At 40.3% G+C, this 24,284-nt stretch overlaps 1 protein-coding gene across 1 annotated transcript in view; it reads right to left on the bottom strand.

Moving 5' to 3' along the window:
- Positions 1-24,284, bottom strand: part of LOC140735452 (transmembrane channel-like protein 5) — a 123,877-nt gene that overhangs the window by 75,306 nt on the left and 24,287 nt on the right. The window contains exons 3-7 of the mRNA XM_073060544.1: positions 23,031-23,185; positions 12,898-13,094; positions 8,161-8,295; positions 3,504-3,611; positions 3,283-3,385 (exon numbers count right to left, since the gene is read on the bottom strand). Of these exons, the coding sequence (XP_072916645.1) occupies positions 3,283-3,385; positions 3,504-3,611; positions 8,161-8,295; positions 12,898-13,094; positions 23,031-23,107 (620 nt within the window). The 5' untranslated portion in view covers positions 23,108-23,185. The remainder of the gene's footprint in view (positions 1-3,282; positions 3,386-3,503; positions 3,612-8,160; positions 8,296-12,897; positions 13,095-23,030; positions 23,186-24,284) is intronic.

The raw sequence follows: 24,284 nt of genomic DNA, 5'->3' as shown, positions 1-24,284 counted from the left end.
TTGACCTCTTCATCCTGTCTGAGGAGCATTGTATCGATAGTAACCTGTCGCTGAAACTGCTTCTCTGTCTCTGGATGGTGCTATGTAGAGGATGTTCAGAGTTATCCATAATTGACCGTAGCCTACTCAGCGCCCTTCGCTCAGCTACCAATGTTAAACTCTCCAGTACTTTGCCCACGACAGAGCCCGCCTTCCTTACCAGCTTATTAAGACGTGAGGCGTCCCTCTTCTTAATGCTTCCTCCCCAACACGCCACCACAAAGAAGAGGGCACTCTCCACAACTGACCTATAGAACATCTTCAGCATCTCACTACAGACATTGAATGACGCCAACCTTCTTAGGAAGTACAGTCGACTCTGTGCCTTCCTGCACAAGGCATCTGTGTTGGCAGTCCAGTCTAGCTTCTCGTCTAACTGTACTCCCAGATACTTGTAGGTCTTAACCTGCTCCACACATTCTCCATTAATGATCACTGGCTCCATATGAGGCCTAGATCTCCTAAAGTCCACCACCATCTCCTTGGTCTTGGTGATATTGAGACGCAGGTAGTTTGAGTTGCACCATATCACAAAGTCCTGTATCAGTTTCCTATACTCCTCCTCCTGTCCATTCCTGACACACCCCACTATGGCCGTGTCATCAGCGAACTTCTGCACATGGCAGGACTCCGAGTTATATTGGAAGTCTGATGTGTACAGGGTGAACAGGACCGGAGAGAGTACGGTTCCCTGCGGCGCTCCTGTGCTGCTGACCACCGTGTCAGACCTACAGTCTCCCAACCGCACATACTGAGGTCTATCTGTCAAGTAGTCCACTATCCAATCCACCATGTGAGAGTCTACTCCCATCTCCGTTAGTTTGTGCCTTAAGATCTTGGGCTGGATGGTGTTAAAGGCACTAGAGAAGTCAAGGAATGTAATCCTCACAGCACAACTGACCCCCTCTAGGTGAGAGAGTGATTTGTGCAGCAAATACGTGATAGCATCCTCCACTCCCACCTTCTCCTTATACGCAAACTGAAGAGGATCCTGGGCGTGCCTGGTTTGTGGCCTCAGATTCTGTATTATCAGCCGCTCCATGGTCTTCATAACGTGCGACGTCAAGGCAACAGGTCTGAAGTCATTCAACTCCTTTGGTTGTGGTTTCTTCGGTACCGGGACAATACAGGATGTTTTCCACTGTCTGGGTACTCTTCTCTGCTCCAGGCTCATGTTGAAGATGCGCTGTAGTGGTTCTCCCAGCTCAGTCGCACAGGCCCTCAGTAATCGTGGGGAAACTCCATCCGGTCCAGCCGCCTTGCTGGTACAGATCTTCCTCAGTTGACCTTCCACCTGTGCAGCCGTAATCCTGGGCGTGGGCAAGGTCTCCTGTGAGTGGCTATTTTCCTGTGAGGGAAGTAAGCCTGGTGTGGATTTCTGCGGTGAGGATGAGATTGAGCTGTCGAACCTGTTGAAGAAGTTGTTCAGCTGGTTCGCTTTCTCCACATCTCCACTTATGTTCGCCCCCCGCTTTGCACTGCATCCGGTGATGATCTTCATCCCATCCCACACCTCCTTCATGCTTTTTTTCTGCAGCTTTTGTTCTAGCTTCCTCCTATACTGCTCCTTTGCCCCCCTTATCTGTACTCTGAGTTCCTTCTGAACTCTTTTAAGCTCCAACCAATCACCATCTTTAAAGGCCCTCTTCTTCTGGTTTAGGAGGCCTTTGATGTGACTAGTGATCCAGGGCTTATTATTGGGATAGCAGCGAACAGTTCTAACAGGGACAACTGCATCCACACAAAAGTTAATATAGTCCGTTGTGCATTCAGTGACCTCCTCAACGCCCCCACAGAGCCCCCCTTGCAGTACATCCCAGTTAGTAGTACCGAAGCAGTCTCTCAGGGCCTGTTCAGCTTCAGGAGTCCACTTCCTAAAAGAGCGTGTGGTAGTGGGATGCCTCATCACAATTGATTTATATCTGGGCTGTAACAAAACCAGGTTGTGATCAGCTTTCCCCAATGAAGGCAGTGGGGATGCACTATATGCCTCCTCTACGTTTGCATACAGTAGGTCAATAGTCCTATTACCCCTGGTGTAGCAATCCACGTACTGGGAGAAAGCAGGTAGTGTCTTGTCCAAAGTCACATGATTGAAGTCCCCTGTAATTATCACCAGTGCCTCAGGGTGCTGTGTCTGAAGCCTAGCAACAGCGGAGCTGATGACGTCACACGCTACCGTTGCGTCGGCACGCGGCGGGACATACACATTCACCACAATGACGCTTGCGAATTCTCGAGGCAGGTAATATGGCCTCATACTCACGGCGATCAGCTCAATATCTCTTTCACAAACGGAGATCTTTGTACTCACATGCCCAGGGTTACACCATCTTTCGTTAATGTAGACAGCGAGTCCCCCTCCTTTCTTCTTCCCACACTTTTTGGCATCTCTGTCAAATCTTACCGTAGTAAAACCAGGTAACTCTACATTTACATCCGGGATGTTAGCCGTCAGCCATGTTTCGGAAAAACACATTAAACTGCATTCCTTGTATGCTTTAACATTCCTTACTAATGAGGCTAGCTCATCCAAACTACAGCATACTGATTTAAAGCATACAACAAATATCATTTTTAGTGAATGGTTGTTCTCTTTACGTGGGGCTATAGTGCACAGTTAAGCATCATCATTTGTTTAACTTATGACAGCCATTTTATGATCCAGGACACTAAACTGTCATAGGCCACGGTACCACTAGTTGAGATACGCTATTTTTTGTTTGAAGAGTATAAGGTTCCCCTGGAATTCTTATAATTTCTCCTGCCAAGAACAGAACAATCCCAAGCTATCAATTACATGTTGAAAATCTGCAGTTTCCGATGCCAAAGTAGATAATAACCCAGGTAAGTGGCTTAACAATATCCCTTAAAAATATGGATCTGTGCATAAAGATTAGTTACTAATAATCCCTGAAAGAGTATGATGCCAATCCTACTTACTGTTGATGAGAGAACAACTGGCAAATGTTTCAAACTCTTCAAGGAATGATATTGGTCCACTGAATTATGCACTGAAAAGCTTTAACTACAGCCACATGACTAGTAGGCATCAATTGCTACATGATGAGATGCTTTTCCTTCTGCTCCAAAATGTTGTGAATAACTGGAGGCAGTGGAGAAATAAACAACTGGAAATGATCTATCAAATATGTGAGCTTCCAGAAATCTTACTGGAAACTGAAAATCTTACTTCAAACTGAATACTATTGTATTGAAAAACCAGCCTTTACGAACTTGTACCTTATCTCTCGTTTCTTATCCATGCTCACTGTCAACTCTTGGATGACCTTCGCTCTTTCATTGGGTGACAAAGCCACAAGTTCAGCAATGAAATCTCGCTGTTCTGCATATAATCAAATAAAGATTGTTTCTTTCATTTCACCAGTTTGCATGTTCTTATCACATTGTTTCTTCTAATCATGGAATGTTTGGTGAGTGTTGCCCAAACTCATTTTACATACCTTCCTTCTCTTCTGTGCTTAGTTCCTGTTGTGAATTTACAAACTGCGAGAATCTCAAGCTAGCTGATAGGCTTCCAGTGCCAGTACTTCTACGCCTTCTTGCCATAGCTGATAAAAAAACACATTGGACCATAATAGATGATTCTATTAATTTGTTTTATTTACTTCAGACCATCAAAATAACATTTTGTGATGTATTGTGCAAAGTTTACCAGTGACCTGGAGAAATTTGGTCTGCAAATCCAGGGATTACAATTCCCCAAATAGATATTGAAATATCTTTTAAATGTGGTGGGAGCTCTCGCCTCTATTTGACAGCAAATTCCGGATTCTTACAGCCCTTTAAGAGCATATCCCCTGAGCTAAGGGAAGTAGATTCTTCCTATTCACTCAATCCAAGTTCCTCATAATGTTGTAAACTTCAATTATGTCTCCCTTAAGAATGTAAAGTTTTAGGTCAGTGTTCCTCTCCACATGCATGAACATATCATTCAGTGACATAGACATTATTGAGGCACCCATACTACATTGTAGGTACTCCCTAATTCTATTAATTTCTTAAGCCTTAACTAAAACAGTAAAAGGAGTGTCATCACTCAGAAATCTACCAACCTTTCCAACGTGCATCTTCAATTTTATTCAGACTTGCCAAAGCCTCTTCATCCTGCTTTATCGTTACTTGACTTCTTGGCATCTTATGTGTTGTTACGGGAGTAACAATAGTGACCTTTTCTAATGTATCTTCTTGTACTACATCTGGATTCTTAGGAACATTTTCCTGAGAGCTAAATGTTTCACTGTATTTGTAATCTGGATAAGATTCTTTAAAATAATGGTAGAAAAACCGGATCACTGCAACAAATAGTTGCCAGGATTGTTGGAAACATTGACAAAATGCTAAATTTTCTTCAGATGTACCATTTTGCTCAATTACCTTAACCTTTGACAAATTTTCCCCATATGTCACTTCTGAGAAAACATCTTCACTGTACTTTTCTACTGGTATAGTAACTCCTTTAGAGACTTGGTTCATCTTCCTCTCTTTCTCTTTCTTATATTTATTTATACCTTAGCTCTCCACAAGTTTGACTAGACTCCAAACAGATACTTCCGTTAAAATATACTCTTCCATTGTAATGTTCTTCTAAAGTGGCTCCCGATATCAATTTCTTCTATGTTGACATAATCTGTACAATAATAATTCATGTCCAAATGCAAAAATGCATATTGTAATCAATAAAACTGAAAAGAAGCATCCAATTTTTCCAAGAAAGCTTTTATCTATATGATTTGGTTTTAAGAACCATAAGAAAATCTGAATTTTTAAGCAGACTTATAACGTAAACAAAATAATTAGCTAGTTATTTGCTGTTGTACTTGCTCAAAGTCTCCCCTGTATTCTAGTAAAGGAACAGTTAACAGACAATTTTAAAAGTACACATTACAGAAGTTCTAGAATCAGGGCACCATGGCAGAATATTCAGCTTTGAAATAGTACCCAAGTTAATGAAGTAATAATGTTGAAAATTATGAATGGATTCTAGCAAACAAGGCTCTAGAACACATGTATTCTCTGTACATTCTAATTAATTTTCATTGAGTTTCCATCTGTTAAGTACAGCAGCATATCTTCCTATGTAAGTACATTTGTTTATTTTGGCCAAAATGTAATCACAGCTGAATTAGCCTGTTTAGATTTAGCAGACAATTCTGGTTCAAATTGCTGATTACCATAAGATGAATGCTCATCAGGACTAAGAAATTCCTAGATACTAAACTAGGTAGGTCACTATAATAAAAGGCATGGGAATACAGGGAGGTACCGTTTAGTCTCTTAAGGTTATTCTGCCTGAGATAGTGATATATCCAGAATTACCTTCATAATTCCAGCTTTTCATCATATTATATAATACTCTGATTGTCAAATTTGACATATGTAACAACTTGTGGAAGAATGTTCCAAACTCATTATCATCCCCTCATCAATCAATACATATATCGACACTGCCTTTACTTTTGGATACATGGACTGAGAATTCTCTTGCTCTTATTTCAGAGCATTAAAATAGCCTGTACATTGTGGTGGCAGAATTTTAAAATTCTGCAGGAGGATCTGGAGCACTTATGATCTTGGTATAATGGTGTAGGCCTTTTTTTGCCTTTTCTTTTGAAAGATCTTTTTTAATATGACAATGAACATGTATAAATCAAGAAATCTGAAAGATTGTCAGGCACTTGTTGGCATTTAGCTGTGCACCTGTGGCCTTCTGGTCTTTAAGCATACTCATACATGAATACAGATATACACATGCACAGTGGGAAAGCATACTCTTAGACTTACTGACGATGACTTGGGAATGAAGTATGATGATCAGCAAGAAAGCAAGTGTGACAGTTAAAGGATTAAATTCCTAATTAATAACTGAATTCAGAGAAAAACAGTTGTTATGACTAATAGTGATATGCTTCTGTATACTATCTGCATTTAAATTTGGTGTTGTGCATTTATTATGTTTATCATAGTAACCAGTTGCATGAGTGGGGCTGTGGTAGAAGTAAAAGGAATAAGCTATGTATTTGTGCTTTGTTCATGGCAGTTTGTGGATGGGGCTGACGGTTGTCATATCTTTTGTTGATAGCTCAGTTATGCTTAACTTACACTTGAGTGCTCGTAAATTTCATCGCTTCAAGACTGTATGTTTACTAATAGCTAATAAAGGTCCAAATGCATATCTTCGAATTTTGGAACAATCTTTATTGGAGCTGAGGGTATGTCATACAAGTATAACAAACATGTGGGGGTTGGCAACAGCAGCAATTTGGTTTGGTTAGAAAAGGCTGCTATGGTGTTCATATAATTGGTATTAAAGGACCATGTGTGAATCTAGACCCAATCTAGACCCTGTGTTGACTCCATAACAAGCAAACAAAATATTTAGTGGTAGCATAAGCTGTTTCAGGGATGGGGTGCAAATGCAGGTTTTGCCAGGGATACCCAGATCCTGAAAAATGAAATGAAAAATATTGAAGAAGGGGGAGATCTGGTTGGCAATCGAGGTTATCCAGCATAACAGCAGATTGTGTGGGAGATACAAGGAGTGGTGTTCTGTGGAACTAGCAGCATAGAGGGAGATCACAATGACAATACACTTGACTTCAGCAACAACCACACTACTCATGCAACATCATCTGAGGGACAAAAAATGACATTAGTATATGCATTTTTGGAGAATTATACAAATGTCAATGCACTAGTTGAATGCTAGTACAGCTCACTTTAAACAAAGACTATTAAAGATTAACCAAAGACCTGACCTGTGACAATGCATTTAAGAGTACATAAATCAGTATGCACAGAATACAATAAGAAAGGGACCATCCAGGAATTTGTTTTGGAGCTTCAACCTGGCCAGCTGCAAAAGACATGAATGGCAGAGCATTTTGGAGTCAGTGATCATCATGTCATTAATTTCAGTAGGATTATGCCAATGGGTAAATGTATATCAGAAGCAAATTGTCTCTGTGTGGAAAAAGCACTGTGAATAAATAATTGTGGGAAAATTACACCATTCAGGGTAGATGTATGGATTTCACATTTGCGCAATACCTAAGCGAGGAGCCAACATGCTTACTTGACAAACTATTACCAATGCAATTTAATATTTTTGTAGCATTGAACTTCGATCTAAATCACCTTGTTTTATTGCAATTTCAGATAAATTGTGCAGATTGCATGTCTCAAGACAGATGTGCCTTATGTCATTGCACTGTGGAATACAAAGTCTGTAGTCCACAGTGCATGGGAACATTATGGGTAGGTAGTATTATTGGGTTCTCTAGCTTTATTAGATTTTATAGAAAAATTCACGGGTTAAATGATTGGGCAGAGTCTAACAAATATATTCTAACGTAGGCAAAAGTGGATTCATGAGAATTGGTGTACTTGTAGACCCGTACCCAAGCAGTCAATGTCTGTAAATCTGCCGCCCACTGAGAGTTGGTGTATGGAGCTGGATACTGCTGGAAGTCAGTATCGACAAGACCCAGTGAGAGTCAATACTTGTTGCTTGTGACATCATACCCTACTGAGAATCACTGTGTGTGCAACCTGTCCCTCTGGGAGAGCTCTTGTGTGCATTTGTCTCCTGTTCTGTATCTTATGGCTCCAATGTTCTCAGGTGTTCCTTGTACTCAGTGGGGTGCTCAGGTTACGCAAGGCACAGAGAGACACAAATATTCCCAGCAGAATTTAATACAACTTTGGAAATGCACTCAGCCAAACAGTCACGTGTGTTTATTGGGTAGAGCAGGGTGTTACACACAAAGCCAGGTGATGCACCGGTGCTGACGGTCAACAAGGAGGAGATGTTACCGAACCTCGCTGATCGAGACCTACTGATGAGAAATTTGAGGATTCAGTTAGAGAAGGAGTTATGGAGGCACAGCAGTCATGGATTATCATCCACAGATGTGCAACTAGTCTGAAAATTGTGGTTGTGCAATACAACAGGTGATACTGTTGTCTCCTGATACCCACATTGCATCAAAACTGTATTGCTTATCTAAAATGACCTACTGATATAATATGGGTAATATTGCCACAAGAGTGTCCAAATATTCATTGAGTCATTGGTAGATGAAAACAAATAATGCTTACCTAGCTCTTGGTTTGAAATGTCATCATTTCCATGAAGATTGAGAATGAAAGGAGGATCTTGGTCACTATGCCAGTCATACATAGATGAAGCTGAGCTATAAGTTTCATCAGCTATGGGCTCAAATCCAGGATTGACTATCCAATAGAAACAACAAATACAGCATTATAAATATTTTGTAGCATATATTCTCATGGTTAAATTGACCGAGTAATTAGGGGAGCTGTTAGGCAGAAGATAAGACTGTTCCATTGTTGCTTTACGCTGCTGAAATAGACACTGAAACCGAATACAGTGATTAAAATGCTGAAAATGCCTACTTTAATCAATGGAAAAATCATGGAAAAAAAGTCATGGAGTAAACAGAGGATGAGGTGTTTGTTGTCTTGAGGCAAATTAGGGTGGATAATTCCCAAAGGCCTAATACTGTGTTCCATCAGATCCAGTAGGAGGCTAGTGCAGAAATTGTAGGGGCCCTAGCAGAGATATTAAAACATCCTCAGGCATGGGTGAGGTACCAGAGGATCAGAGGACAGCTAATGTTGTTCCACTGTTTAAGAAAAGCTCTGAGAATAAGCCAGGAAATTATAGGCCCGTGAACCTGACATCAGTAGGGGAAAAATTAATGGAAGGTATTTTAAGGGACTGGATATATAAGCATTTGGATAGACAGGGACCCATTAGGAATAGTCAAAATGGCTTTGTGTGTGGTAGGTCATATCTAACCAATCTTAAAGAGTGTTTTGAGGAACTTACCAGGAAAGTTGATAAAAGCAAGGCAGTGGATGTTGTCTACATGGACTTTAGCAAGGCCTTTGACAAGGTTCTGCATGGGAGGTTGTTCAAGAGGTTCAGTTACTTGGCATTCGAGATGAGATGGTAGACTAGACATTGGCTGTGCAGAAGCCAGAGAATTGTAGCAATGGTTGCCTTTCTGACTGGAGGCCTGTGACTAGTGGTGTGCTACAGGGAACAGTGTTGGGTCCATTGTTTGTCATCTATATCAACAATCTGGATGATATTGTGGTGAACTAGCTCAGCAAATTTATGGATGACACCAAGACTGGAGGTGTAGTGGACAACAAGGAAGACTATCAAAACTTACAGCAGGGTCTGAACCAGCTGGTGAAAAGGGCCAAAAAATGGCAGATGGAATTTAATGCAGACAAGTGTGAGTCATTACACTTTGGGAGGACTAACTAATGTAGGTCTTACACAGTGAGCAGTAGGGCACTGAGCAATGTGATTGAACAGAGGGAACTGGGAATAAAGATCCATAATTCCTTGAAAGTGGCATCACAGGTAGATTGGCACATTGGCCTTCATAAATCAATTCATTGAGTACAGGAGATGGGATGTTATATTGAAGTTGTACAAGACATTGGTAAAGCCTAACTTGGAGTACTGTGTGCAGTTTTGGTCACCTACCTACAGGAAAGATGAATATAAGGTTGAAAAAGTACAAAGAAAATTTACAAGGATGTTGCTGGGTCTGGAGAACCTGCATTATGTGGAAAGATTGAATAGGTTAGGACTTTATTTCTTGAAATGTAGGTATTGAGAGGAGATTTGAGAGAGGTATACAATATGATGAGGAGTAGAAATAGGGTGAATACAAGCAGGCTTTTTCCACTGAGTTTGGATGAGACTAGAATTAGAGGACATGCGCTAAGGGAGAAAGGGGAAAACATGATGGGGATCTTCTTGGAACAAGCTGCCAGTGCAGGTGGTGGATGCAGGGTTGATTTCAACATTTAAGATATATTTGGATAGGTACATAGATGAGAGGAGTATGGAGGGCTATGTTCTATGTACAAGTCGATGGAACTAGGCAAGTTAGTGGCTTGGCATGGACTAGATGGGTCGAAGGGTCTGTTTCTGTGCTGTAGTGCTCTATAACTATATGATATATATCTGATGGTCTGTATTTGTGGAACCATCTCAAGGGATTAATTGCTAAACTTGAAATTCACCGCTTTGGTGTTGCAAGTGAATTGTTTGTCTCAAAGTTCAGCTGAAGTTATTTTAATATTTAACTTAGATTGCCTGTGACCACAGAGGTGATAATTCCATTCTGAAGTTCTTAACCATTCGTTATTTTATTTTGTAAGGATAGGACAAAGGCATAATAGTGTTTAGCTAAACAAAAAAAGGTAATATTGGATTGAAAAGCTGATCATAATTTATAGATCTTTCATGATATTTCACAGCTAATGAAGAAATTATCCTATCACTGCTGCCCTGAGGAATGTTTTGGCAGGTAGCCTCTGCTCATAGGTGTGATGTAATATGACGAGATAATCTACTTTTGGTGCCAGGCTGATTGATGGACATAGGCCTTGGATTGAAGTGGGTCATTGTGAATATGAGGAAATAGCACTATAGTTAATGTGCATATTATAAAGCATTCATCACAGCATATGTACTGTGATAAATGGTGGATAGGTGGGAGAGACTAGATTATGTGAGCCCATTTTTTTAGATACTTACAAATTAGAAATTTTTTGAATAATACGTTACAGTTCTTTCTGAATTCATGCCCAATTGATATTATGTAAAAAATTCTAGGTTTAAATCCCTATCAGAACGGTTTAGTAGCCGTCATTTACAATACTATCATGAAAATACAACCAGGGATGTCAGATAAAATTTAGAATGAATGGGAAAAAGAACTTCAATGTCCTTTACCTACAGAGCAATGGGAGAAAATCTTACAGTTAGTTAACTCCTCTTCTATTTGTGCCAAACATGCCTTAATACAATTCAAGGTGGTACATAGGGCTCATATGTCCAAGGACAAACTTGCTCGATTTTATTCCCATGTTAATCCAATCTGTGACAGATGTCACTTTGAAGTAGCCTCATTGACTCACATGTTTTGGTCTTGCCCTTGGTTGCAAAAATACTGGAAAGGTATTTTTGGTATTATTTCAACAGTTTTGAGTATTAACTTGCAACTTCATCCTATTACTGCAATTTTTGGCTTACCAATGGTGGATAACAGTTGTTCATCCCCCTCAGCTCGGCGGATGATTGCATTTACCACGCTAATGGCTAGAAGATCTATTCTACTGAACTGGAAAGAAGTTAATCCCCCAACTACATCTCAATGGTTTTTCCAAACTATTTCTTGTTTGAGTTTAGAAAAAATTAGAAGTGTCATTTTCTTTTTTTTTTGACCCTTCGGTCAAATTTGAAGAAACTTGGAGACCATTTATTCAACATTTATTCAGCCCAACATTTCTACTCCAGCTCGCAAAGAAGAGAATAGAACTGATGAGATTACTTTGCGAGCTGGAGTAGAAATGTTGGGCTGAATAGCATGCTTCTGTATTGGAAGGGACTAAGAAAAATAAAGGAGAATTTCTACCACATTAGATATCAGACTTGATTCATGTAGGTAAACAAGTAAGTTTGGGATAACCACATGGATTTACACATCCATGCGGTTTCTCTACTAATATATTTAGAGGTAACAGAGATACACCTAGAATTGGTTCTCTATCAAAGAGTCTTGCAGTATCAAAGTGGCCCTTTGTGCCCAACATGTCCATGTCAACATTTTGCCAATCTACACTAACCCCATATGAATTAAGAGCATATCCTTCTATGCCTTGCACATTTAATATTTCTCTAAAATAGGAATTGCATCCTGTTCCACCATCTTCTCTGACAGCACAGTCTAAAAAAAGAGTGTAAAAAAAACCTCCCTCTTCAGATTCCCTTTAAAAACCCTTTCTTTCACTTTAAACCTATGGTCTCTAGTTTTAGATATCCATACCTGTTGACGTAATGCAGTTCCCATTGAACATTGTCTGAGTAGCCCTAAAGGCTATCTCTAACGTAATTAGGGATCTGCGTAAGGCATACTGAAGAAATCACCTCATATAGAAGAGAAGGTAAAAATCCTTGCCTTATTTAAAATGGGAAAGCTTAAATGTTGTTCTCAATTTTATTTTAATCTACTATTTAACTGCATTATTCAATAATATACAGTGACATTAATGTTCCAGAAATCGCACAGTTTACTGACGAATGCTATCTGGAACAAAGTAGGCGTGAACATTTTCAGGGGGAGAAACTTTTGAACACGTTTGGAATACATTACATTCATCTAAAATGATGTAGCCTTATTTTGATTCTTTTTGAAAGAAATGTAATCATGATGGGTCAGTCTTTTCTTCTGCTATAAACCTGTCATTTAGATATTTGAATTGGAAAACCTGTCATATTCACGCTTTAGGAAATGCTTGCAGTGGCAGGTGTTTGGTATTTCTACCTGATTATTCTATCTAATTCAAAATAAACATTTGAATATTTATTTAATTTGGCATTAGCTAACCTTTTCTTTTTAAAACACAGCAGAGAACAATGAAAGAACTCAAGATCATAAAATGAATAAATCTGTTTCTCATTTAGTCAGCAGTTCTGCAAAAATCAAATTTACATTGTGGGTTCCAAATATATAATCAGATAATACATAAATCGCTTCAGGTAAATGTCAAATATTCAAACAGACTTCCACTGATGTCATATTTAATATAGTCCAGATGTTGTAATATACAATTTTCAATAACATTGATTAACTAATTTGACTTCATACTATACAGATGATATAGAATTGACATAATATTATAATTAGTATTTCATAAAAATAGAAAATGCATTTATTATTAATCAGTATTTTAAAGTCAAATTCCTATTCTAATGAATAAATGCAAGTAATACAGAGAACATACCACATCCACTGCTATTTTTATAGGGATTCATATTAATGAATCGAGGTCTTAAATCACTGTTTACTCTTCCAATAGTTGTCATTTTTATAACCTCTGGCTGGCCCCAATTTCTCCAAACATCTGATGAATCAGACGGTTCTTGCTGATAGTAAGATGAGAATGGAGCTGTGCGGAACATAGAAGATCGCCCCTGTGTACTGACATAGCAGAAAACAAATGAGCACAATGTTACATTGCTTGATTATTCATAAAGTACGGATTTTACTTTGTAATTTAAATTATGGGAGGATCTGAGGCTCTTTGCATATGTGTTCTGATGTCCCAGCTTAACAGGGAACTGAGAGACCTCACTGATGAATTCAAACTGATAAGTCATTAAGCATGTTTGGATGGCAAGTTATTTATAACATAATTAAAACAACAGTATACAAAAGAAATAATTAATAATTTTCTTTTTACAAAATGCTTTTACCTATGCATTGTTAGTTAATTCTCTAGAAGTTATTTACATTTGTTAAACTTATCTCATCCAAATATATCTATGTCTGTTTTAATGTAACATTTACCTATAAAGCAGATAACAGAAAGTGTCGTGCTTCTTGAGCAGAGTATTATATGTTGGATAGTAAGCAACCCTTATTCCTTGATTTTCCTCAAGAGTACAGTAATTATAAAACACCTGAGAACTCTTTTGTGAGTGTCATGCTGATTAGTTTAACCATGAGCTTAATAAAACTCACCTCATAAACAGCATCAACATTTCAATGTTACCTCAGCTTCTGTATTTAGAAGCTATTAATTTCAACAGACAAGTGACATTTATCTAATTTCTTAAACAGGAAACTTATACCTGAATTATCCCTATTTGTGACATGCATATAGCTTTACCTCCCATAAGACTGAGAAATCTAACAGTTACATAAAGAATGCAAGTCATACTAGTTTTAAGTAATTGCAGAGCAGGGAAATGTTGAGGTTATAATTTAATTGATACTCAAGCCAGGCTTGGATTCTCATTATACTGAATGTCAATTGAACTTCCCTATTAGGTTACAAGACTCCACCAGGGACGGTGCTAAGCCCGGCTGCAAAAGCAGGAAGATTGGGCATGGGGCTAGCAACCCCATCCTGTAAAAACCCAGTGGTACAGAAAGCCAACAGAAGCTCCAGAGACTTCATCCATAGGAGTGGAAGGATCTATGATGGGCTACACCTTGAAGGACAAAAAATCTGGTGCAGGACAGAGGACTCTGGTGAACTGCTGTCTGCAGCCTGTGCCCCAGAAGTGGGGACGGGCTTAAGAAGAAAGAGAATTACTGTAGGTTATAGACTCATGTTACTGCGATAATTTATCATGCTATATATCATTCTTAAAGGAATATCTTAGATTTTTTGCCATGCTAGCACAGAAGCAAAGTACATAGGTGAGAGGAATTTGGATTGATACAGTCCAGATGCAGATGCATGGGGACAAGGTAGAAAATCGGGTTGACTTGGCTAAAGGACTTGCTTCTGTGCTGTAAGACTCTCTGACTCCACAGTAGACATGTGAAGCTTGATCGTCTTGTTATCAGTAACTCAGGGTTTCTATAAGATCATAAGATATAAGAGCAGAATTAGGTCATTTGACCCATTGAGTCTGCTCTGCCATTTCATCATGGCTGATCTTCCTCCCTCTCAGCCTCAATCTCCTGCTTTCCCCTGTATCCCTTCATGCCCTGAATAATCAATAACCTATAAATCTCTCCCCTAAATATACTTAAAGACTTGGCCTTCACAGTCATCTTGTGGCAATGAATTCCACAGATTCACCCTTCTCTGGCTAACGAAATTCCTCCTCATCTCCGTTCTAAAAGGACATCCCTCTACCCTGAGGCTATGTCCTCTGGTCTTGGACTCTCCCACCATAGGAAACATCTTCTCCACATCCACTTCTATTGAGGTCTTTCAACATTTAATAGGTTTCAATTAGATCACCCCTCATTCTTATCTATTCCAGCGAGTACAGGCCCATAGCCATCAAATGCTCTTCATTTGACAAGACTTTAAATCCTGGAATCATTTTCATACACCTCCTTTCAACCTTCTCCAAAACAGTACATCATTTCTTAGAAAAGGGGCCCAAAACTGTTCACAACACTCCAATTGAGGCCTTACCAGTGCTTTATAAAACCTCAACAGTACAGCCTTGCTTTTATATTCTAGTCCTCTTGAAATGAATGCTTACATCACATTTGCCTTCCTCACAACTGACTCAACCTGCAAATTAACATTTAGGGGAGCCTGCACAAGGACATTGATTAACTAATTTGACTTCATACTACACAGATGATATAGAATTGACACAATATTATAATTAGTGTTTTATAAAAATAGAAAATGCATTTTCCTTTGCACCTCGGAGTTTTGAATTTTCTCTCCATTTAGAAAATAGTCTACCCTTTTATTTCATCTACCAAAGTGCATGACCATACACTTGCCAACACTATATTTCACCTGCCACTTCTTTGCCAATTCTCCTAATCTATCTAAGTCCTTCTGTAGCTTCTCTACTGCCTCAACATGAATTGCCTCTCTATCCATCTTTGTATTGTCTGTAAACTTTGCAACAAAACCATCAATTCAGTCATCCAAGTCATTGACATATAACAAAAAAAGAATTGGTCCAAACACAGACCCCTGTGGAACACCACTAGTCACTGGCAGCCAATCAGAAAATGGTCCCTCTATTCCCACTCTTTGCCTCTTGCCAATCAGCCACTGCTATATCCATGCTGGTATCTTTCCTATATTACCATGGGCTCTTAACTTGTTAAGCAGCTTCATACGCAGCACTTTATCAAAGGTCTTCTGAAAATCCAAGTACACAACTTCCACTGAGTCTCCTTTGTCTATCCAGTTTGTTACTTCTTCAAAGAACTTCAACAGATTTAGTCCAGTTGACTTATCTACCTTCAGACCTTTTAGTTTCTGAAGAACTTTCTCCCTAGTAATAGCAACTTCACAAACTTCTGCCCACTTTCACTTCGAACTTCTACAATACTGCTAGTGTCTTCCATAGTGAAGACTGATATAAAATACTTATTGAGTTTGTTCCCATTACTACCTCTCCAGCAATGTTTTCCAATGGTCTGATATCCACTCATGCCTTTCTTTTACACTTCATGCATCTGAAGAGACTTCTGGTATCTTCTTTAATATTATTGGCTAACTTACTTTTGTATTCCATCTTTTCCTTCTTATTGACTTTTTTTAAGTTGTCTCCTGTTGGTTTTTAAAAGCTTCCCAATCCTCTAACTTCCCACTAATTTTTGCTCTATTATATGCCATCTCTTTGTCTTTTATGTTGGCTTTGACTTCGGTTGTCAGCCAGGGTTGCATTATCCTACCTTAAGAATTCTTCTTCTTTTGTAGGTATCTATCATGTGTCTTCTGAATTTCTCCCAGAAAATCCAGCCATTGCTGCTCTGCTGTTATCCCTGCTGGTGTCCCTTTCCCATCAACTTCGGCCAGCTCTTCTCCTGTGCCTCTAATTTCCTTTACTCCACTGTAATCTGACTTCAGCTGCTCCTTCTCAAACTGCAGGGTGAAATCTACCATATTATGATCACTGCCTCCTAAGTGCTCCTTTGCCTTAAGCTCTCTAATCAAATCCAGTTCATTACACAACACCCAATCCAGAATAACTGATCCCCTGGTGGGCTCAACCACAAGCTGCTCTAAAAAGCCACCTTGTAGGCATTCTACAAATTCTCTCTCTCTGGGATCCAGCACCAACCTGATCTCCCCAATCACCCTGTATGTTGAAATCCCTATGACCATCATAACATTGCCCTTTTGACAAGCCTTTTCCATCTCCCATTGTAATTTGTAACCCCCATCCTGGCTACTGTTTGGAGGTCTGTATATAACTCCCATTGAGGTCTTTTTACCCCTGCAGTTTCTTAATGCCACCCACAAGGATTCTACCTTTTCTGATCCTATGTCATCACTTTCTAAGAATTTGATTTCATTTTTTAACAACAGAGCCACATCGCCCTCTCAGCCTACCTGCCTGTCCTTTCGATACAATGTGTATCCTTAGACGTTAAGCTCCCAACTACAATCTTCTTTCACCATGTCATACCATCCAATCTCTATCTATGCTACAAGATCATTTATTTTATTCTGTATACTGCGTGCGTTACACCTTTTTTGATTTTGTCCCCCCTTTTACACTGCAACTTTGCTCTATCATCTGCCTGTTCTTCCTGACAGTCTCACTACACACTGACTCTGCTTGTAAACCAACAGCCCTATCCTCAGCCCTGTCATGCTGGATCCCATCCACTGGCCAAACTAGTTTAAACTCTTCCCAGCAGCTCCAGCAAACCTGCCCACAAGGATTTTGGTCCCCCTCGGTTTCAGGTGTATCCTGCCCTTTTGTACAATTCATACCTTCCCCAGAAGAGACCCCAACGATCCAGAAATCTGAGATTTCTGCATCAGTTTCTCAGCCACACATTCATCTGCCAAATTATCCTTTTCTTACTCTCACTGGCACTGTGATCTAGAGATTGCTGCACTGTAGGTCCTGCCTTTCAGCTTTCTACCGAGCTCCCTAAAATCTCTCTTCACAACCTCCTTGCCTTTCCTACAAATGTCACTGGCATCAATATGTAGGAAGACTTCAAACTGCTCACCCTCCCCCTTCAGAATGTCGTGGACTCGATCTGAGACATCGCTGATCCTGGCACCTGCGAGGCAACATACCATTTGGGTGTCTCATGTCTACTCCTCTAAGTATGGAATCCCCTATCATTACAGCAGTCCTTTTCTTCCTCCTTCCTTTCTAAGACACAGTGCCACACTCAGTGCCAGAGACAAGTTAGTGTGGTTCCTGCCCCCACCCCCTCCCATTCCACTCCTGGTAGGTCATCTCACTCAACAGTATCCAAAACGATATACTTATTCTTGAGAGGAACAGCCACAGGGGTACTCTGCACCAGTTGCCCATTTCCCTTCCCTCTCCTGAGGGTCACCCATTTTCCTGCCTTCTGCAGCTCAAGGTCATCGAGCTGCAGCACCAGTTCCTTAACACAGTCTCTGAGGAAATGCATAAGAAAATGTGCATTTTTAAAATCTCACCACACTTGCAAACTTCTTTGGAGGCTTCCCTCAGTAAAGTCCATAAACCTTTGATGCTTATGCTTCCCAAAACTCCGATATAACTCACTACATTTAGACTTCAATGACTGTCACTGCACCAGAATGCCCATAATCAGTCACAAATAGCATCCTCCATAATGCTGACTATATTCAATTGTCTCCTTAATGCCTTGCTTTCACTGTAGATTTTCAAATGGTCAATTATCAACTAAAATTTTAATCAATACTTCATTCTTTCTGTGCAGTTTGAAATTTATGCAGTTGAACTTAGCACATTCAATATTTACTTGAATGTCAACAGCCAACCTTGCAATAATTTCATTTTTGGTTCTGATCTGGTAGAATAATTCCATTATGTAAGCTTAAGAACATGCAGCAACATTATTTTTCTTCTTAGTCATTGCATTAGTTACTTCCACTTTCTGAAAATAGTCATTAACAAGCTTTGACATGAACATAGCCTAGTTTAATCACTGACAAAAAAAAAATAAGGAAATTGGCAGTCCAAATAAACCTTTAACTACTATAAAATACTCTGTATTTTGGCTATAACTCTTCCAAATGCACTGTGGTAATTTAACCTCTTAAATCCAGGTTATGTTTGAATATGGATATACTGAACAACACACAAAAGAAACATTGGCACTGGTCAGTTTTCTGAAATCTTCTGGTAGTCCAACAGTTAATAAGTTTTGCTTCTTTTGATTTAAATATGGCTGCTAGGCAAATGAAATGACTAATCTGCTTACCTGATCTGATCACACCTGACTATGTTGCCAGAACCTATTTAACTCCTTAGAGTTCAGAATAACGAGATGTTTTAGAAACATAGAAAACCTACAGCACAATACAGGCCCTTCATCCCACAAAGCTGTGCCGAACATGTCCTTACCTTAGAACTACCTAGGTTTACCCATAACCCTCTATTTTTCTAAGCTCCATGTAGCCATCCACGAGCCTCTTAAAAGGCCTTATCATTTCCACCTCCACCACCACCGCTGGAAGCCCATTCCATGCACTCACCACTCTCTGCGTAAAAGACTTACACCTGACATTTCCTCTGTACCTACTTCCAAGCACCTTAAAACTATGCCCTCTTGTGCTAGCCATTTCAGCCCTGGGAAAAAGCCTCTGACTATCCACACGATCGATGCCTCTCATTATCTTGTGCACCTCTATCAGGTCACCTCTCATTCTCCGCCGCTCCAAGGAGAAAAGGGCGAGTTCACTCAACCTATTCTGATAAGGTATACTCCCCGATCCAGGCAACATCCTTGTCAATCTCTTCTGTACCCTTTCTATGGTTTCCACATCCTTCCTGTAGAGGCGACTAGAACTGAGCACAGTACTCCAAGTGGGGTCTGTCCAGGTTCCTATATAGCTGCAACATTACCTCTTGGCTCTTAAACTCAATCATACGATTGATGAAGGCCAATGCACCATATGCCTTCTTAACCACAGAGTCTACCTGCATAGCAGCTTTGAGTGTCCTGTGGACTGGGACCCCAATATCCCTCTGATCATCCACACTGCCAAAAGTCTTGCCATTAGTGCTATATTCTGCCATCATGTTAGACCTACCAAAATGAAACACCTTACATTTATCTGGGTTGAACTCCATCTGCCACTTCTCAGCCCAGTTTTGCATCCTATCACTGCCCCGCTGTAACCTCTGACAGCCCTCCACACTATCCACAAAACCTCCAACCTTTGTGTCATCAGCAAACTTACTAACCCATCCCTCCACTTCCTCATCCAGGTCATTTATAAAAATCACGCAGAGTAAGGGTCCCAGAACAGATTCCTGAGGCACTCCACTGGTGACCGACCTCCATGCAGAACATGACCTGTCTACCACCACTCTTCTGTGGGCAAACCATTATTGGATCCAAAAGCAATGTCCCCTTGGATCCCATGCCTCCTTACTTTTTCAATAAGCCTTACATGGGGTACTTTTTCAAATGCCTTGCTAAAATCCATATACACTACATCTACAGCTCTACCTTCATCAATGTGTTTAATCACATCCTCAAAAAATTCAATCAGACTCGTAAGGCACTACCTGCCCTTGACAAAGCCAAGCTGACAATTCCAAATCATATTATGTCTCTCCAAATATTCATAAATCCTGCCTCTCAGGATCTTCTCCATCAACTTACCAACCACTGAAGTAAGGCTCACTGGTCTATAATTTCCTGGGCTATCTCTACTCTCTTTCTTGAATAAAAGAACAACATCCGCAACCCTCCAAATCCTCTGGAACCTCTCCCATCCTCATTGATGATGCAAAGATCATCACCAGAGGCTCAGCAATCTCCTCCCTCACTTCCCACAGCAGCCTGGAGTACAACCCATCTGGTCCCGGTGACTTATCCAACGATGCTTTCCAAAAGCTCCAGCATATGCTCTTACTTAATATCTACATGCTCAAGCTTTTCAGTCTGCTGCAATTCATCCCTCCAATTGCCAGTAGTGAATACTGAAGCAAAGTATTCATTAAGTACCTCTACCATCTCCTCCAGTTTCATACACACTTTTCCACTGTCACACTTGATTGGTCCTATTCTCTCACGTCTTATCCTCTTGCTCTTCATATACTTGTAGAATTCCTTGGGGTTTTCCTTAATCCTGTCCGCCAAGGCCTTCTCATGGCCCCTTCTGGCTCTCCTAATTTTATTCTTAAGCTCCTTCCTGCTAGCCTTATAATCTTCTAGATCTCTATCATTACCTAGTTTTTTGAACCTTTCATAAGCTCTTCTTTTCTTCTTGACGAGATTTCCAACAGCCTTTGTACACCACAGTTCCTGTACCCTACCATCCTTTCGCTGTCTCATTGGAACGTACCTACGCAGAATCCCATGCAAATAGCCCCTGAACATTTGCCACATTTCTTCCGTACTTTTCCCTGACAACATCTGTTTCCAATTCATGCTTCCAAGTTCATGCCTGATAGCCTCATAGCTCCCCTTACTCCAATTAAACGTTTCCCTAACTTGTCTGATCCTATCCCTCTCCAAACCTGTGGTAAAAGAGATAGAATTGTGATCACTATCTCTAAAATACTCTCCCATTGAGAGACCTGACACCTGACCAGGTTCATTTCCCAATACCAGATCAGGTACAGTCTCTCCTCTTGTAGGCTTATCTACATATTGTGTCAAGAGACATTCCTGAACACACCTAACAAACTCCACCCCATCTAAATCCCTCACTCTCGGGAAATGCCAATCAATATTTGGGAAATTAAAATCTACCACCACAACAACCCTGTTATTATTACACCTTTCCAGAATCTGTCTCCCTATCTGCTCCTCAACATCTCTGTTACTATTGGGTGGTCTATAGAAAACACCCAGGAGAGTTATTGACCACGTTCTATTCCTAACTTCCACCCACAGAGACTCAGTGGACAATCCCTCCATGACTTCCTCCTTTTCTGCAGCCATGATACTATCTCTGATCAACAGTCCCACTCCCATTTGCCACCTCCTTGTCCTTTCTGAAACATCTAAAGTCTGGCACTTGAAGTAGCCATTCCTGCCCCTGCACCATCCAAGTCTCTGTAATGGCCACAACATCATAGCTCCAAGTGCTGATCCACACTCTAAGCTCATCTGCTTTATTCATAATACTCCTCGCATTAAAATAGACACTTCTCAAACCATCGGTCTGAGCACGTCCCTTCTCTATCACCTGCCTATCCTCCCTCTCCCACTGTCTCCAAGCTTTCTCTATTTGTGAGCCAACCACCTCTTCCTCCATCACTACAGTTCGGTTCCCACCCCCCAGCAATTCTAGTTTAAACTCTCCCCAATAGCCTTAGCAAACCTCCCCACCAGGATATTGGTCCCTCTCAGATTCAAGTGCAACCTGTCCTTTTTGTACAGATCACACCTGCCCCAGAAGAGGTCCCAATGATCCAGAAATCTGAATCCCTGCCCCCTGCTCCGATCCCTCAGCCACGCATTTATCCTCCACCTCATTCTATTCCTATTCTCACTGTTGTGTGGCACAGGCAGTAATCCCGAGATTACTACCTTTGAGTTCCTGTTTCTCAACTTCCTTCCTAACTCCCTGTAGTCTGCTTTCAGGACCACCTCCCTTTTCCTACCTATGTCATTGGTACCAATAGGCACCACGACCTCGGACTGTTCTCCTTCTCACTTCAAGATATCGTGGACATGAGAAGAAACATCCTGGACCATGGCATCTGGGAGGCAAACTCCCATCCGCATTTCTTCCCTGTGTCCACAGAATCATCTATCTGACCCCCGAACTATAGAGTCCCCTATCACTGCTGCCATCCTCTTCCTTTCCCTGCCCTTCTGAGCCACAGGGCCAGACTCTGTTCCAGACATGCGACCACTGTTGCTTCCCCAGGTAGGCCGTCTCCCCCAACAGTACTCAAACAGGAGTACTTATTGTTCAGGGAGACAGCCACAGGGGTACTCTCTAGCATCTGCTTCTTGCCCTTCTCTCTCCTGACTGTTACCCACTTCTCTGTCTCCCGAGGCCCCAGAGTGACTACCTGCCTATGGCTCCTATCTATCACCTCCTCACTCTCCCTGACCAGACGAAGATCATCAAGCTGTCTCTGCAGTTCCCCAGCACGGTCCCTAAGGAGCTGCAGCTCGATGCACTGGGCACAGATGTGGCCATCCAGGAGGCTGGGTGTCTCCATTACCTCCCACATCTGACACCAAGCACAGAAAACCGGCCTCACACACATACTTTCTGCCTGTATTCTAAACAGATAACCTACCTCACCTCGACCTTTTATCGCTGAAGCCCCATTGAGCCAAAGCCTTCCTACTCTGTCTCCCACTACTCTGTTGCCTGCTCTGTAAAGCTGTCTACGTTTTAAACTCTTTCCGCTGTTCTCACTTGCGCAGTTGTGCTTCGTTCAAACTTGTGGTAGGAAACATAGCTGCAATATCAGGGAGTTAACAAATAGTACTAATCTCATATTACTATTTAATCCATACCCTCTGTCCATTTCCAGTGTTTCTGCGTGATGATATGCATAGTTCTCAAAGCACTCATTCTCTTCTTGATAGTTCATTGTGTTAAATGAATTTCTTGAGGGCTGGATTTCTTTAGTTCAACAGCAAAATTCTTCGCTCCTGATGAGGCATCTAACCTTAAAAATTAAACAACATAATTTAAGCACCAAAAACAACACAAGCATTGTACTCCTCATTTCAATTCAAGCACTTTACTTTTTAAAGAAGATACTCTCCTGCTAAAGCTGGTTTTGAGTTTCAACAGCTTTCACTTAAAAATTAATTTGAGTATCAGAATGATGTTTGTTATCAGTAATCAATCCATAAATTTAATATTTTAGCACTGAAATTTACTATGTACAAAATTGGACAAAATAACTAGTATTGTCAAATAACTTGAGACATAAAATAGACTGTTATTGAACTGTAGACCATAAGGGGACAGTTACCTGCCACAGCAAAACTGTGTTCTTGAATTCAGGTCCCTCTAATTATGTTATTTTGTTTGACATGAGATTTATGGTGTTCCACAATACAAAAAAATATTAACAGCTCCAAATTTATGGTTATACTGAGCAAATACTTGTCACTAAATCTCTTCATAATGTATAAAACTGACAGGATCATCTGATGATTCCAAATGATCAGTCAAATCTTGAAGTTAGAAAGCCAGTGACAGCACGCTTCTACACAAGTTACACTGTGATTAGCTTCACAATTATAATCAAAACTTAAATCAGTAAAGTGACTTGAATTTCAAGCTTGTACACTTTATTCCCTTATACAAACCATTGAAATTGATCGTTCTTGCTTTAAAAAGTCTAACTGGGGTTTCAATTGTTGCCAAAAAGCATTTCTAGCCACGAACATAGAATTTTATGTAAGTCTGAAGTACAATTCTGTTAGTATAATAAGAGCTAAAATGTAATGACCTTTTTAAAGAGCAATTTTTAAAAGACTCATGATATTTCCGTTTTCACCAAATGTCTCCGCATTCAAATCTTTGTTTTACTTTCTATAAATGAGTAAATATTAAATATCAAATTTCCTTGCTCGTGGTCTGCAAGACTTCTTCAAATTGATTGGTTGCTGATAGGAAAAGATAACCATGAAACACCTTCAGACTTTGGTATGCTTTCTTTAAAGTCAGATCAAACTGACTGGAAAATCAATTTAATATCTTAACATTTCTGGCATTCTGCTTTAAATATTTGAGTATACAGTCTTACAGTTCTA

Source organism: Hemitrygon akajei, chromosome 11 (genome assembly GCF_048418815.1).
Source record: "Hemitrygon akajei chromosome 11, sHemAka1.3, whole genome shotgun sequence".
Classification (NCBI taxonomy): Eukaryota; Metazoa; Chordata; class Chondrichthyes; order Myliobatiformes; family Dasyatidae; genus Hemitrygon; species Hemitrygon akajei.
Note: the sequence above shows the minus strand (reverse complement) of the source record. Positions and strands in the feature narration are given on the sequence as shown.